At 42.6% G+C, this 17,186-nt stretch overlaps 1 protein-coding gene across 1 annotated transcript in view; it reads left to right on the forward strand.

Moving 5' to 3' along the window:
* Positions 1-17,186, forward strand: part of ck (myosin-VIIa ck) — a 154,533-nt gene that overhangs the window by 25,529 nt on the left and 111,818 nt on the right. Inside the window, exons 6-11 of the mRNA XM_068394908.1 lie at positions 499-620; positions 998-1,254; positions 3,157-3,322; positions 4,010-4,140; positions 4,517-4,701; positions 6,987-7,197. Coding sequence (XP_068251009.1) covers positions 499-620; positions 998-1,254; positions 3,157-3,322; positions 4,010-4,140; positions 4,517-4,701; positions 6,987-7,197 — 1,072 coding nt within the window. The remainder of the gene's footprint in view (positions 1-498; positions 621-997; positions 1,255-3,156; positions 3,323-4,009; positions 4,141-4,516; positions 4,702-6,986; positions 7,198-17,186) is intronic.

The following is a 17,186-nucleotide window of genomic DNA, read 5'->3' on the forward strand; positions in this document are numbered from 1 at the left end:
TTAATGATCATCTTCTGTTATGTCTGTTTTATTTCCTGTTATGTCTATTTCTCTTCGTTTATTCTATGAAAAATCTTTGATGTATTTTTATACGTTTGTTTTTTCCAGTGTTATATTGAATTTCTTCTTCATTCTACATATATTTTTTCATTGTCTTTCATTCACTTTTATGAATTCAAAAAAAGGAATGGTATTTTCATAGGTAGGTTTACATCATTTGCAAGTGTCAAGTATACTGAAATATACAGTGTATATATATATATTTGTATATATATATATATATATATATCATTATCATCATATCCTCCTACACCTATTAATGCAAAGGGCCTCGGTTAGATTTCCCCAGTCGTCCCTATCTTAAGCTTTATATATATATATATATATATATATATATATATATATATATATATATATATATATACACTTATATATATACACACACTTATTACTTATTTTTTCCCATCGTTATCCCATTATCTCTTTTGTTTCCCTCAGTGGAGAATCCGGTGCTGGAAAGACAGAGAGCACGAAGCTGATCCTTCAGTACTTAGCTGCCATCTCTGGAAAACATTCCTGGATCGAACAGCAGATTCTGGAGGCTAATCCCATCCTAGAAGGTAAATAAATTATTTGGTTTTATGTTTATTTGTTTAAAATCGATGAAACTTTGAGTTTTTCACTTTCTAGGAATACTGTGGAAGAAATAAGCTATTATTTTTCTAGGCTTTGGAAAGGACATAGGAGTTTTAGGTAAATTAACTGTATTTTATAGCCTTCAGAGACAGCAGGAAAAAAAAATACATCGTTTTCCTTATTTATTCCAGCCTTTGGAAATTCTTAAATACAGAAAATATATTTTCTTTTATTTCATATTTCTGTCCTTAGAAGCTCCTGAGAGATTCCAAAATAAACTTGACTTCATTAACGTTTTATTGAACAATTGAAACCCGAAAGCTAAAAAGAGGTAGATTTCATCTTTTTGCATTTCTTCCAGCCTTTGGAAACGCGAAAACCATTCGAAACGACAACTCCTCCCGCTTCGGCAAGTACATCGACATCCACTTCACCAAAGACGGAGTCATCGAAGGGGCGTCCATCGAGCAGTACCTGCTGGAGAAATCCCGTATCGTGTCGCAAGGGCAGGACGAGAGGAACTACCACGTCTTCTACTGCATGCTGGCAGGGCTGACCCGGGAGGAGAAACAGAAGCTGGAGGTGTCAGACGCCTCTCAGTACAAATACCTGACGGGGGTAAGGTTTTGAGCTAGATGTAATATATGTAGTTAACAGCCTAATTATTTTATAAAGTACACACCTATAGGTTGCTTATGAATGGCACATATAAGGGATATTGACAATGCTCCAGCAGGACAATGCCCTAGAGACTGACTATATATACATATTAGTGCCCAAGTCCCCTTCTCCACACAAGCTAGAACCAGGGAGGTTCAGGCAATGGCTGCTGATGGCTCAGCAGGTAGACCTATTGGGTACCCCAAACCCCAAATCCCTAGCTCACAAGGATTGTGAGGTTGCAGACACTGCAAGAAACTATCTAGCTTGACCAGGTGTGAAACCCATGTCCAACAGATCGACAGACACGGACGTTTCCAATAGGCTCTACAATCCTGGGCTTTAGAACTAGAAGAATATTCAGATGATGAAATTTTGTGGACTACTTATCTATCAATTCTTTTTTCATCATCATCATCATCTCCTACATCTATTGTCACAAAGGGCCTCGGTTAGATTTCGCCAGTCGTCTCCATCTTGAGCTTTTAAATCCCTACTTCTCCATTCATCATCTCCTAGTTCGCGCTTTATAGTCCTCAGCCATGTATGCCTGGGTCTTCCAACTCTTCTAGTGCCTTGTGGAGCCCAGTTGAAAGTTGGTGAACTAATCTCTCTTGGGGAGTGCGAAGAGCATGCCCAAACCATCTCCATCTACCCCTCATCATGATCTCATCCACATATGGTATTCGAATAATCTCTTAGTTTCAATTCTTTTCTATTTGTGTAAAATTTAATTCATGCTGGCTTGTTTTTATGATGTCACCTAATCAATGGCATTTAATACTTCAGTTTTATATCTTAATTACTTTAATTACTAAATGCAATGTAAAGGGGTTTCTAATAGATGCCGGTAGACTTGCTAGAATATCACTGTTTATATTGTAAATAAGAGTTGTGGTAGGTAGATTCGAAAACTTTTAGAACGAAAAGTAACATTTTTTTTCAAGAAGGTGACTGAAACATTGGGAAAGGACTCTTTAGATCCCTATTCCACTACCCCTTTAAAATACATACACGTACTGATAAATGAAGATCAAATTCCCTTCCATAGAATCAGTTGTGAATAACACAACCTTTTTATCCAGAACACCCTCTTCCTCCCCGAAATGTGATACCTCATTAAAAGGGAATTAGACAGTGACACCAAACTCAGAACTCTTTAGTCACCTCTTCTACTTGTCATCATACATCAAAGTGGGTGTAATGAAAAGGAAGGTTCATGAATATTAAATGGTAGGATATATATTATAATGCTTAGGAAATGTTTGTTAACTCTAAAGATACAAGGAAGGGGAATATCCCCATTCTCCTTCTTCCTCATCATCATCATCATTTTCTCCCACACCTATTGACGCAAAGGGTCTCTGTTAGATTTCGCCACCCATGTAGGCCGGGTCTTCCAACTCTTCTAGTCCCTTGTGGAGCCCCGCTGAACGTTTGGTGAACTAATGCCTCTTGGAGACTGCGAAGAGCATGCCCAAACCAATTCCATCTATACCTCATGATCTCATCCACATATGGCACTTCAGTGATCTTTCTTATAGTTTCATTTGTAATCCAGTCCTGCCATTTAACTCCCAATATTCTTCTGAGGGCTTTATTCTCAAATCTACAAAATCTATTGGAGATTGTCTAATTTTTATACCAGTTGATGCAAATTTTCTTGTTTAGTCTTTATATTCCTAAAAACATTCTCACACCTCATGTAGACTTGTGCATTTTTTTCTCCATATACAGTAGGAATTTCTCGTTTATTATCTAAATTCCTAATACACCTCATTTATCCTATAAATCCTTAAACAACACTGGGATGTGTAAAATGACTTTTAGTAAAGTTTCTCTTTCTTTTCCCCCCATCAGGGTGGAAGCATTACCTGCGAAGGCAGAGACGACGCCCGAGAATTTGCTGATATTCGCTCCGCCATGAAGGTGCTCATGTTCAGCGACTCAGAAGTCTGGGAGATCTTGAAAATCCTGTCTTCCATCTTACACATGGGAAACATCAAGTTCAAAGGAAAAGTGATTGGTAAGGAGTCGTGTGGATAAGTTAAACAGAAGTTGCTGGCTGTTGATGTTAAATCAATTTATCATTCTACATTTTTTTTGTTACATGAAATACCTATTTTTATTATTATTCATTGTTTCAGCTTTTGATATGGATTAAGTTTAATTATTAATTTTTCTTGTGTATTTTTCATATACATGACAACTTTAGGTGTTTTAGAAGATATTAGTCTCCAGTTTTGAATTGCATGCTTGATTGTGGCAAAATATCTTAATATAAGCTTATCTGTATATTCACACACATATACATATATGCAGTACAGTATATATACTTATACATGTGTATATATATATATATATATATATATATATATATATATATATATATATAGGCCTACATATATATATTTGAAATAAGCCATATATATTAATACGTTAAAGTTTGGATTCTCTTAACGACCTCGGGATTAGAGCCTCAGGCGAATTCACTCAAAGACTATAGTATCTGACCGGCCGGGTTTCGAACCCTGGTCTAGGATACCTGTTTGACATTGACCATACCACTCAGCCACGTATGAAAAACACGTTTAGATGTGCAAAATTTATCATTATATATATATATATATATATATATATATATATATATATATATATATATATATACTGTACATAAATATATCCCAACTAATCTATCCTTTCTTGTTCACAGATAATCTGGATGCATCCGAAATCCCTGACACGACTTCCCTGGTGAGAGTGGCTAAATTCATAGGAGTTGACCCTCGTGCCTTGAAGGAAGCTCTTACAACCAGAACCCTTTTTGCTCAAGGAGAGACTGTGGTATGTACAGTCGGAGATGTGAATTTCTTGCACATGTGGCTCTGAGGAAGTGCACTGTATCCCTATTGTGGGATGCGTTTCTGTCTTCTCTACTTACGCTATCTATTTGGTTATTCGCCTCAAAGTAAGGGTGTGACAGGGTGCACATCCTTATAATGAGTTGTGGCAAAAATTGCTATGTCCTACTTTACTTTTATTTCCAATGTTACCTATGTATAGAGCCCTACACATTAGTTTATTATTATTAAAAAGAGGAGCTCTATTGTTAATGTGACATAATGTTAAATGATAATAAGACAAAATTTTCTCTACTAATTAATAGTCATTTTGAGTTTGTTCCACATGAAAATGGTGCTGTAATTTCTGCACTTTGTAGGTGTCGAGTTTAAGCCACAGCCAAGCCACTGATGTGAGGGACGCGTTTGTGAAGGGCATCTACGGGCGTCTATTCATCTGGATCGTCTCTAAGGTCAATGCTGCCATCTTCAAGCCCAAATCCACTTTCCGGACGTCCATCGGTGTTCTGGATATATTTGGATTTGAAAACTTCAAAACAAATAGGTAAAAATCTTGAAGCTAGTATTCTTCTTCTTCTTCTTTGTCTACATCTTTTTCCCACTTCTATGTGGGGTCGATGTTTCTAGTCAGCTTTCTCCATCTACCTCTGTCCCACACCTCATCACCGGTTAATCCCTTTGATCGAAGGTCATCCTTGATACAGTCCACCCACCTTCGCTTTGGTCTCCCTCTCCCTCTCGTTCCCTGTAACTGCATTTCCATCACTCTCCTCCCAATATACTGTTCATCTCTTCTCATGACATGACCGTACCACCTCAGTCTACTTTATTGGATCTTATCTGATAGTTTTCTAACTCCTGTGGTACCCCTAATTACCTCATTCTGTATCTTATCTCTTCTCGTCACCCCACACATCCATCTCAACATTCTCATCTCTGCCACATCCATCTTCTCTTCTATCTTCTTTATTGCCCACGTCTTCGCTCCATACATCATTGCCAGTCTCACAACTGTCCTGTGTACTTTACCTTTCAACTTAACCCCTATTTTCCTGTCGCATAGTACTCCACACACTTTTTTCCAATATTTCCATCCTGCTTGTATTCTGTGGGTTATTTCTGCCCCCCAGATCACTATCCTCTGCAATGCAAAAGAAATAAGTTAGAAATTTCATAGCATAGATATTGTGTCAAAGTAAAGATTAAATACAACACAGATATAATGAATTGACAGGAATACAATTTATAAAGAACTTGAGAGAAAATAGGGGAGAGCTTCAAGACAAGCAGGTTAATTCTTTAAAATAGATAAGAACAATGGTGAAGTAGGAATTATTTTTCAAAACAAGTAAAACTCAAAGCAAGTATGAAATTTTTTTTAAAGCAATTGAATAAACCCTTCTCAGGATATTTATAAAATCTTCATATAACTGTATATTAATTTATGTATTTGGTTAGATCTCCCAGTAACATACGCAATAAGATAGGACAAAGTTAGAGGGATTAGCTGGAAATATTTAAAGTAAATTTTCATATACTTACTTAATTACTTACTTATTTACTTACTTACTTACTTACTTACTTCAATGGCTGCTTTTCCGGTTCCATACAGCAGGGGAACCCCACTCTCTACAGGACCTCCACTGTCGTTTTACCTTGTTTGTTCACAATATTTATCTTTTCAAGTCACATATTGTTCATTTACTGTTAAATCGTCACTGTCAAAAGACTCATGAAATAATTACGTAAAATTCAGAGGAATAGGATAAAAGTTTGAAATTATTCAGCCATTCAGCCAACATTGAAATTAGATTCCAAATAGTGAGAATGTTAATAGAAATGGGGAAAAGATTAAAAGTATATTGTTAAAAGATAAAAATAAATCATACAATATAAGTAAAAGATTACAATACAAGTATATAAGTAAACAATTGAAAAAATTGAAATTGATTGAAATAGATCTTTAAGAAAAACTTTTTACACTTTTCTAAATGATAATAGATTTGAGTGATTTAACTAATAAATTTGCTAATTGCTGTTTAAAATAACATGTAGTTTTTTTTAGACCAGTAGGTTTTCATGGTTTTCCATGCATTATTACCCAATGATGGTTTTCAGAAACCTTGATGTATACCAGAATATTTAAAAGCTAGTAGTGTTCTCATCAGTCTGGTATTTATGGGTTTCGTTTGTCTCAGAACCTGTAATGAATCTGTCTGTTATTATTGTTATTACTGTTAGTAGCTAAGCTACAACCCTAGCTTGAAAAGCAGGATGCTACAATCCCTAGGGTTTCAAGAGGAAAACTAGCCCAGTGACAAAAGAGAATGAGGAAATAAACTGTATAAGAGAAGTCATGAATAAAAAATATCTTAAGATCAGTAAATGCATTAGAATAGATATGCCATATATAAACTATGAAGAGAAACTCATGTCAACCTGTTCACCATGAAATTCGAAGAAAGTTTGAACTTCTGTTGTTTAAAGGTTGCTCATGAATGGCAGAGGCAAGGGACAGTGACATTGCCCAAGCAAGCAGGACAATGCCCTAGAGACTGAACATATTTTTATATGATCAGCGCTTAAGGCCCCTCTCCACCCAAGCTAGGACCAGGGAGGGCCAGGCAAATGGCTGTTGATGACTCAACAGATAGATCTATAGGCTCCCCCAAACCCCCCAAACTTAGTCACAAGGATGGTATGGTTGCAGACACTAAATGCACTAACGAGTCTAAGCAGGACTCGAACCCCTGTCTGGCAAACACCAGTCAGAAACGTTTCCAATCAGGCCACAACATGTAACTAATTACCCCTTCTTCCCCATCTCAGCTTCGAGCAGTTCTGCATTAATTATGCTAACGAGAACCTGCAACAGTTCTTCGTGCAACACATCTTCAAGCTGGAACAGGAGGAATACAATTCAGAAAACATCAACTGGCAACACATAGAGTTTGTTGACAATCAAGACACGCTCGACCTCATCGCAATCAAGCAGCTCAATATTATGGCTCTAGTTGATGAAGAGTCTAAGTTTCCAAAGGTAAGAATGGTCATTTTTATTGTAGATCCTATACTATCAATGAATATGCATCGACATATATATATATATATATATATATATATATATATATATATATATATATATATATTTGTATTTAATTCCAGTACCTAAATTATGAGTGTGACAGTGAATGTTTTGTTGATTTTCTCTGGATCTACACCCTGTAAGAGGAAACAACATAATAGTATAAAAAAAGGTGGGAAGAGGAGTTCACTTAATTCCATGTAAAACATTATATTTTTTTTTTTTTAGAAATTTAAAGTAGTATATATCTTTAATGGAAAAATCAAATAGGTAAAATACTTCTGAATATACAGAGTGGCATAATGTCATATGAAGTACATCCTGTATGGTGGCAAATTGTTGTATGCAGACTGCTGTTATATGAGATCATTAATACTTTAAACATGATTGGTCTATGCAACACTCATATTGAGATAATTTGGTTTTTTGGGCTCAAGCCATGGCGTCCTGATGGAAGGTTCCTGTTTGGTAGCTTCCTTGGGTATAAGACTACTAAGATATTCCCAGAGAATTTAACCACAGGTTATCACAGAATTCTAACTTCTGGAGCGAGTATCTCAAAGGTTTCCCTTTAAGACATCGTAATACAACAGGGGACACGCATGTCTGAACGTGCCACATAGCTATCTCCACCCCGAACAGAGTTAATGCTTCGGTGTGTAAGGGCTGAGAATAGCTGGGAGCCGTTCCACAGCTAATCTCACTCGTGGCTACTACTGATACTCGAGACGTAAACAAACGGACGCCATTGCTCTAATGACGTCACGCCCGTCTTTATCCTTTGTTTAGTAGCTGCCCTACTTAGACGGATTTTCCCTTGTGTTATCTTTATCGCTTTGCATCTTCGCTATGTCGTTACCTTCAGCCTCGCCTTCTTCTGGAAAGTTGAGTACAAGGTTCCAGTATTGTTTAATTAAGCTCTGGCCGTAAAGTAAATATTATTTTGCGAAATAATTGATGTTTTGTGGCAGAGCTGTGCCTCTACCGGACCCGCCATTTTATGGCGTCGTTGTTGTTTTGCATGTCTTATTTAGTTAGCCACAACAACGCTTCCGGCTTTATATACTAATCGAATACATTAGTTTATTTAGTCTTCATAGCTAGGAACTTTTATATCGTGTTTAGACGCTTTTTATCGGTCATCGATTGACCTCATACCAGTCGGCTACTATAGCCCCCAGGCCAGGAGCCTACATACAAGTGTTCATGCATGATTTATTAGTGATCCTAGACTAAGTTATGAAGATAGTGGCATTATTATTTTACAATACTTTTGACAGTGATGCAAATGTTTTCGCCTTCAGGGACCATATAGGGGATAGGCTAGTCAGTGATTCTTTCTAGCCTAACCTAATATTAGGACCCCTATATGCTTCCTTCATCCCCTGCCTTGGCATTCCCTCTATTTAGCCTTGATCCCTTTTCTGAGTAAAGGGATTAATTGTCTAATAGAGTATATATCGCCTCTCTGTCCTCCCTAAAGGAATGAACCCCCTTTAGGGCTGCGTCTGAGAGTGAGGTTAGGCTAGCCTACCTCTATGGCTAGGATAGTCTATGACTTTCCTGCGATAGCGATATGTCTTCTTCCTTGCCTAGTTCAGGACTTTTAGCCCTGTTCTAGGTCGGGTTAGGAAGGTTTCTCTGTTCCATGCTGAAACGGTACTCTTGCACCGTTTTAGCCGATCAGCCTGATCTTAGGTTAGGGAGTGTCCTCCCTTCCCTTAGTGGCCGCTCTGGTACAGAAACCCTTCCTGGGAAGACTTCTCTCTTCTCCCTCCCCACCTATCTCTTGTATAGCCTAGCCTATGCTTAGGTTAGTTTATACTCATCTGTCCCCTGTCCTACAACTCCTCCTTAGGGTGGAAGAGTAGGGCTACCCGAGCTTCCTTGTGCAGTCCACTCTGGTACATATACCCTCATAGTGTCCTATAAGGTTAGTTACTAGTATAGTTCTGCATATGGGAGTCTCCCCCCCCCCTCTTGGGTGTTCCCTAGCCCTCCCTTGGGCTACCTAGCTCCCGGTCCCTAGTGACCCCTGCTCATGGATGTTAGAGCCTGCCTCTATCATGGGTACACCCCCTCAGGGAGGGGGAGGGATGTCTGGAACCCTGACGGTACTTCCTGCATCCCTTCCCCCCTCCCCCTGTCTCTCTTTCTATCTGGGTGCCGGTCTCTTGCCGCCTCTACTGTCGGCAATACCTGCCTCCTACTTGGTGACTTCCCTACCCTTGCCGCCAGCCCCCCGTGTACCGAGGGACTGCCGGCTGCCGCCGGCTACCACCGGCGGCTCTCCTACTCCTATCTAATCGTCCGCTTGCCGGTCGATCACCGGAGTGCCGGCATATACTGCCGGAAACCCGATACTGCCTTTACCATCCTTATCCCAGTCACCAACCTGGCATCCTCCGACTGCCGGAGCCGCCGCTTCCTGCCGGCGTGCCGCCGTTGTGCCGGCGGCCGCCATCCTGGTATTTAACTGACTTTTGAAAATCGTCTGTTCTAATGCCAGAATCTATGCTGGAGCGAGCTCCGGCATGCCGGCGGCTTGCCGGATGCCCCGGAGGCGTCAAGAATACTTGCACCCCCTTACTGTAGCTATCATAAGACTAGGATAGCCCTATATCGCAAACAGATAAGCTGCTTCCGCTATTAAGATCAGTACCTAGTACTGCTCTATTAGTGATCATGCTGTCTCTTTGCATTCTTCTATTTCCAGCAGGCTATGTGCATCTTAGCGCGGCTGGTTGCCAGAAGCAGTTACCCTTTAATGAGGCCTTCTGGCTCTTATCTGGGAACCGAATGAATTCGATCCCAATCTTGTCCTTGGTTTTCCATGGAGTTCCAAAATACTAGGAATTCTAGGAAACTATATCCAATGATCTCGGTCATTTGGATTATCCAAGGACCAAGCTTGTGGTAACCAGCCGGGCGGGATGCATGGAGCATGTTCTCCTTTACTGTTTTCATTCTCTATGCATCACACCTTCTTTAAGTTAAAATTAATGATTAATATTAACTTAGTTTAAGAGCCATTCTTATGACTCCCCCATACTCATTTTCTCTTTCTTCCACAGGAGGAGCAGATGAAGTGTGACTTCGCCTTCTGCGCTGTGAAACGCCCGCAGTTTTACGGGCATACGGCTTGCAGGACTCACGCCCCTTGTGCAGACAAGAAAGGGGACTTGAAGTTTTGGAATCCACTGGATTGTACGGTCTGCCAGGCCCACCTAGTTGAGGCCTTCCATAACCCTCCCTCAGCGGAGGTTAGAGACATTTCTCGTGAAAAGCTGCGCAAGTGGGTGCGTGGCTTTCAGAAAAATGCTACTGGACCGTACCTGGCCACCGAAGAACTGAGGTCCCTGTTGTTCCCTAAGGCCTCCTCTGACTCAGTGGTACCAAAAGATACGATCCCCACTGTCCAAATTACGGTGGAACCTGATGTGGTCATGGCTCAGTCCATGCACGAGTGTCGCTTAGATTCCGAGGATGATGAACAGATCTCAGACGTCTCGGAAGACACGGAGAAGACGCTTATGGCTCAAGGAGCCGAAGAGGACGAAGACAAGGTGGAGTACACCGAGTCGGAGCTTGGAGCTGCTCCCTCGTCCATCCCTCCTCCTACTCCTACACCGACGGAAATGTCTGTTCCGTCTACCTCCTCAACTCCGGATCCTTCCTCTTCTACCCAAGAACTGATCCAGCTGATTAGAGCCGTCATGGACGACAGGCTGAAGGAGAACCAGGAGTCCATCAGGTCGATGATTGGATCCAGAGAACCGAAGAAGATTTCGGTCAAGGATCTCCCAGCTTGCTCTCATGCCAACCCGTGGAGGTATGCAGAGCATATGGTTATTGCGACCGGCAGAATCTTTGTTAGTGACAAGATCGGCACGGTCCCGTTGGAAGATGTGGAGTTCTTCCCAAGCTTCGAGGCCTACCCGGACTGTTACGTCCGGCTTCGTTCCGAACCTGCCTCGAAGGAAGAGACCGAACCTAAAGAAGAGATAGTGTTCGATCTCGCAAAGGCCCAGGCTATGCTAGCCTCCGCATTTAAGAGTAGGGGCTTTACCTGCTCTAAGCTTCCGGCTTTGAGCAAGAAGCATCCTACGTACGTTGCACCTGACAATGCGGTTCTTCCTTTCTTGGAAAAGGCCTTAGCTGCATGCCTTAAAGCGGCGGAAGAAGGGAAACCCTGCCCTGCACTGGAGGAGTGCAGACCCTTCTCCATCGTGACCCCCCCTGACGCTCGACACTGGAAAGATGTTCAGCATACTTTCGTCGTGGGAAGGCTCGATCCTGACGTCGCCGGACGTCAGTTTAATGAAGACCTCCCTAAGCTCAACGATCACCTCCTTCGCCGGGAACAAGACACGAAGGAGAGGCTTGCGGCATCTCTTTCTCATCAAGTCCAACTGGATGTGATGGCCTGTGACACAAGAGTACCAGATCACTACATGGTACTAGCCAAATCCCACTTACTGACAGTAATGAAGGACTTGTACCACTTCATAAAGGCTCGCAGAGCCTGTCGTGAATTCGTGTTTGCCGGTGCCACCGTGAAACACGAACCCCGGAGGCTGATTTCCTCCAACATCTGGGGAAAGCACCTGTTTCCTTCTGACCTGGTCAAGGAAATAACTGACAGAGCCGCCACGGAGAATAGGAACCTTCTCCACAAGTGGGGCATGTCCAGAAAAAGGAAACCCTCTCAGGACGAAGGACCTCAGCCTAAGAGAAAACCTCAAAAACCAAAACCCCAGCAACGTCAGCAACGACGTCAGTTTCCGGGACCCGCTACCTCCCAAGTGGTTGCCCAACCACAACAGACCTTTCAATTGGTCCCCCAACCGGTGTTGTCACAGTCACCGGTCTTCACCCCTGCCTTTGAGCAACCATCCACTACCTTTCATGCCAAAGGTAGAGGCTCGTTCAGGGGTGCAAGCAGAGACGCATCTCGTCGTCCCTCCAGAGGTAGAGGAGGAAAGGGGGCTAGCGGCCGAGGCAACAAGTCCTCGGGACACCAGAAGCAATGAAGTGCTTCCGGTGGGAGGAAGACTCCGCCAATTCCAGGATCGTTGGACCTTCGATCCCTGGGCACACAGCATCATCAAGAACGGTCTAGGCTGGAGTTGGACGCAACCACCCCCAATCTTCCAGCGGTTCTTCCAGCAATCGACCCCCCTTCTGGAAGAATATGTTCTAGACCTCTTGGACAAGAAGGTGATAAGGAAGGTAAAGTCCACCAGGTTCCAAGGGAGACTGTTTTGCGTTCCCAAGAAGGACTCAGACAAACTCAGAGTCATTCTGGACTTATCCCCCCTCAACAAGTTCATAGAGAACAACAAATTCAAGATGCTGACGCTTCAACAAATAAGGACCCTTCTGCCTCAAGGTTCCTACACGGTCTCTATAGACCTGGCGGATGCCTATTGGCACATTCCAATGAACCATCACGCTTCCTCCTACCTAGGATTTCGACTCCAAAGGAAAAGCTACGCCTTCCGGGCCATGCCATTCGGCCTCAATGTGGCCCCTCGGATCTTCACAAAACTGGCGGATGCCATAGTACAACAGCTCCGCCTAAGAAACGTCCAGGTGATGGCCTACCTCGACGACTGGCTAGTATGGGCTCCATCGCCCGAAGAGTGTGCAAAGTCTTGCAACGAAGTTACCCAGTACCTAGAACACCTGGGATTCAAGATCAACGAGAAGAAATCTCGCCTCTCTCCAGCTCAGAAGTTTCAGTGGTTGGGAATCCACTGGAATCTTCAGTCACACCGCCTTTCCATCCCCCAGAAGAAAAGGAAGGAAATAGCAGGGTCTGTCAAGCGACTACTGAAATCCAAACGCATTTCAAGACGACAGCAGGAACGAGTTCTAGGCTCTCTACAATTCGCCTCAGTGACAAACCCAGTGCTTCGTGCACAGCTAAAGGATGCCGCGGGAGTCTGGAGACGCTCGGCATCCATCGCTCGAAGAGACCTCAAGAGACGGCTTCCAAACAGACTTCGACGCCTCCTAAAGCCGTGGTCGGAAGCAAAGGCCCTGAAAAGGTCCATTCCTCTCCAACACCCTCCTCCATCACTCAACATCCACACGGATGCCTCACTGGAAGGCTGGGGAGGTCACTCCCACCTGAAACAGGCTCAAGGGACCTGGTCTCCACTATTCAAGACGTTCCACATAAACATCTTGGAGGCCATGGCGGTCCTTCTAACTCTGAAGAAGTTATCCCCGCCGCCCTCGATCCACATCCGTCTAACCCTAGACAACTCGGTGGTAGTTCGTTGTCTCAATCGCCAAGGCTCAAGATCGCCCCAGATAAATCAGGTGCTTCTCCCAATCTTCCGTCTGGCGGAGAAGAAGAAGTGGCACCTGTCTGCAGTTCACCTACAAGGATTCCGCAATGTGACAGCGGATGCTCTATCTCGGACAAACCCGATAGAGTCGGAATGGTCTCTAGACACAAGATCGTTCTCCTTCATCTCTCACCAAGTCCCAGAACTTCAGATAGATCTCTTTGCAACGAGCGACAACAATCAACTTCCTCTGTACGTAGCCCCGTACGAGGACCCCAAAGCAGAAGCGGTGGACGCCATGTCACTGGACTGGAACAGATGGTCCAAGATATACCTGTTCCCTCCCACCAACCTTCTGTTGAAAGTCCTCTCCAAACTGAGAACCTTCAAAGGGACAGCGGCCCTAGTGGCTCCCAAGTGGCCCCGGAGCAACTGGTACCCCCTGGTCCTGGAGCTGCAGCCCAAGCTGATCCCTCTCCCGGGCCCAGTTCTCTCTCAACAAGTACAGAAGTCGACTGTCTTCGCTTCATCATCGAAAATCAAGGACCTTCATCTCATGATTTTCTCTCCCTTGCCGCAAAGAAGAGGTTTGGGATCTCGAAGAAAAGTCTAGACTTCCTAGAGGAATACAAGACCGAATCCACGAGACGGCAATATGAATCATCCTGGAGGAAATGGGTCTCCTTTGTCAAGGCAAAAAATCCTAAAGAAATCACCATTGATTTCTGTATGTCCTTCTTCATTCACCTTCATGGACAAGGATTAGCAGCCAATACGATTTCAACCTGCAAATCGGCCTTGACTAGACCAATTCTATATGCTTTCCAAATTGATCTGTCCAACGACATCTTTAACAAATTACCAAAAGCATGTGCTCGCCTACGCCCAGCAACCCCTCCGAAACCGATCTCCTGGTCACTAGACAAGGTACTCCATTTCGCCTCCAACTTGGACAACGATTCATGCCCCCTCAAGGATCTGACTCAGAAAGTTATATTTTTATTTGCTCTCGCTTCGGGAGCTCGAGTCAGCGAAATAGTGGCATTATCAAGAGAAGAGGGACACATCCTGTTTGCCGATTCAGGAGAAGTGACCCTCTCCCCTGATCCGACGTTTCTCGCTAAAAACGAATTACCCACCAAAAGATGGGGCCCTTGGAGAATATGCCCCCTGAAGGAGGATGTCTCTCTATGTCCAGTAGAGAGTCTCAAGGTCTATCTTCGCAGAACTTCGAACTTTGGTGGAGGCCAACTCTTCAAAGGAGAAACATCGGGCAGCGACCTGTCACTGAAACAATTAAGAGCGAAAATCACCTACTTCATTCGCAGAGCGGATCCGAACAGTACACCCGCTGGTCATGATCCTAGAAAAGTGGCATCTTCTCTGAACTTCTTTCAGAGCATGGACTTTGAAAGCCTTAAAAACTTTACGGGCTGGAAGTCCTCGCGAGTTTTCTTTAAACATTATGCGAAACAAGTGCACGAAGTCAAACATTTTGTGGTAGCCGCAGGTAGTGTTATGAAACCTGCACCTAACTCTGCGTAGAACAGTGAGTTACTTGGGACTCTAACTCTTCGGGTGCCTATGTTGACCCTCGAGCGATTCATAGTGATGTCTAAAAACACTTACTGCTTTTATAACTGTTCTTATCCCAGGTGAAATGTCATAGTGTCACACAAGTGCCGCATGCCTTGAGCATGATGTGTTGTTTAAAGACTTGCGTTCCTCGAGAACGAGTACCTACTAATCCTGAAATTCCTTTTCAGATTCAAGAGCAAGCCTTTATTTCTATGTACATTATTATTACTGTAAATGAACTTTACTTTTGCTGTAAATTATTTAATTTCTGCATTGTGAAATAAAATTTCTATTTTATTACTTATGCGTCTCTTTCAGCTCCTACCTACTATGAAATACATACTGTCATAGTTTTATTTATTCCTCCTCTCTTATGGTCATGAAGAATTTAAGATGTCTAATCCTAAATTATATTCACCCTGTCTCAGTAAGGTTCCTACACGAATACTTACTTCTGATAACCAAGAGATGAACTCTATACACAGTGCCCAACCACCACTGGCCTAATTCAGAATGCTCCTATACAAATATCAAACATTCTGCTTCATCTCTAAGTTCTTAAAAGTTCTTCTGTCAGGATGAATAGCCCTTCAATACCACTTTGACGTCGGCATAGCCCATGGGAACTTCCTACCAATGGGGGGCAGGATACTTCGTTCCTATGGTTCTTTACCTAAGATTACTTTGCTGTTTTGTCAATGCCTAGGCACTTAACACTGGGGGAAAAATCTACCACGATACATTGATTCTCTGGTACTCTTCCATCAGGACGCCATGGCTTGAGCCCAAAAAACGGATTTTGAGCGAAGCGAAAAATCTATTTTTGGGTGAGATAGCCATGGCGTCCTGATGGACCCTCCCTACTACTTCGTCCAGTTTTGTTCCCACCCTACACAATTGTATCATGGTGATGGGCAGCAACTGGCGTCAGGATAAAGACGGGCGTGACGTCATTAGAGCAATGGCGTCCGTTTGTTTACGTCTCGAGTATCAGTAGTAGCCACGAGTGAGATTAGCTGTGGAACGGCTCCCAGCTATTCTCAGCCCTTACACACCGAAGCATTAACTCTGTTCGGGGTGGAGATAGCTATGTGGCACGTTCAGACATGCGTGTCCCCTGTTGTATTACGATGTCTTAAAGGGAAACCTTTGAGATACTCGCTCCAGAAGTTAGAATTCTGTGATAACCTGTGGTTAAATTCTCTGGGAATATCTTAGTAGTCTTATACCCAAGGAAGCTACCAAACAGGAACCTTCCATCAGGACGCCATGGCTATCTCACCCAAAAATAGATTTTTCGCTTCGCTCAAAATCCGTTATTTGGGAAGATGTTTCACCATGCTGTAATTGCAAACCCTTTGGCAAATACACTTGTGTTTCTATTATCTAATTTAGCTGAGATAAGATTAGAAACATTCCAAGTTGAGTACAAATTTTCCACTTTTGGACCATTGGTTATAGACCATTGACCTCATTATTATTATTATTATTATTATTATTATTATTATTATTAATTGCTAAGCTACAACCCTAGTAGGAAAAGCAAAATGCTACAGTATAAGCCCAGGGGCCCCAAGTGGGAAAATAGCCCAGTAAGGAAAGAAAACAAGGACAAATTAAATATTTTCAAAACAGTAACATCATAGAAATAAATATTTTCTATATAAACTGTAAATACTTTAACAAAACATGAGTAAGAGATATTGGATAGAATAGTGTACCCGAGTGTACCCTCAAGCAAGAGAACTCTAACCTAAGACAGTGGAAGACCATGGTACAGAAGCTATGGCACTACCAAGACTAGAGAACAATGGTTTGATTTTGGAGTGTCCTTCTCCTAGGAGAACTGCTTACCATAGCTAAAGAGTCTCTTCTACCCTTACCAAGAGGAAAGTAGCCACTGGACAATTACAGTGCAGTAGTTAACCCCTTGAACAAAGAAGAATGGTTTGGTAATCTCAGTGTTGTCAGGTGTATGAGGACAGAGGAGAATCTGTAAAGAATAGCCAGACTATTTGGTGTATGTGTAGGCAAAGGGAAAGAACCGTAACCAGAGAGAAGGATTCA

The sequence above is a fragment of the Palaemon carinicauda genome, chromosome 20, assembly GCF_036898095.1.
Source record: "Palaemon carinicauda isolate YSFRI2023 chromosome 20, ASM3689809v2, whole genome shotgun sequence".
Taxonomy (NCBI): domain Eukaryota; kingdom Metazoa; phylum Arthropoda; class Malacostraca; order Decapoda; family Palaemonidae; genus Palaemon; species Palaemon carinicauda.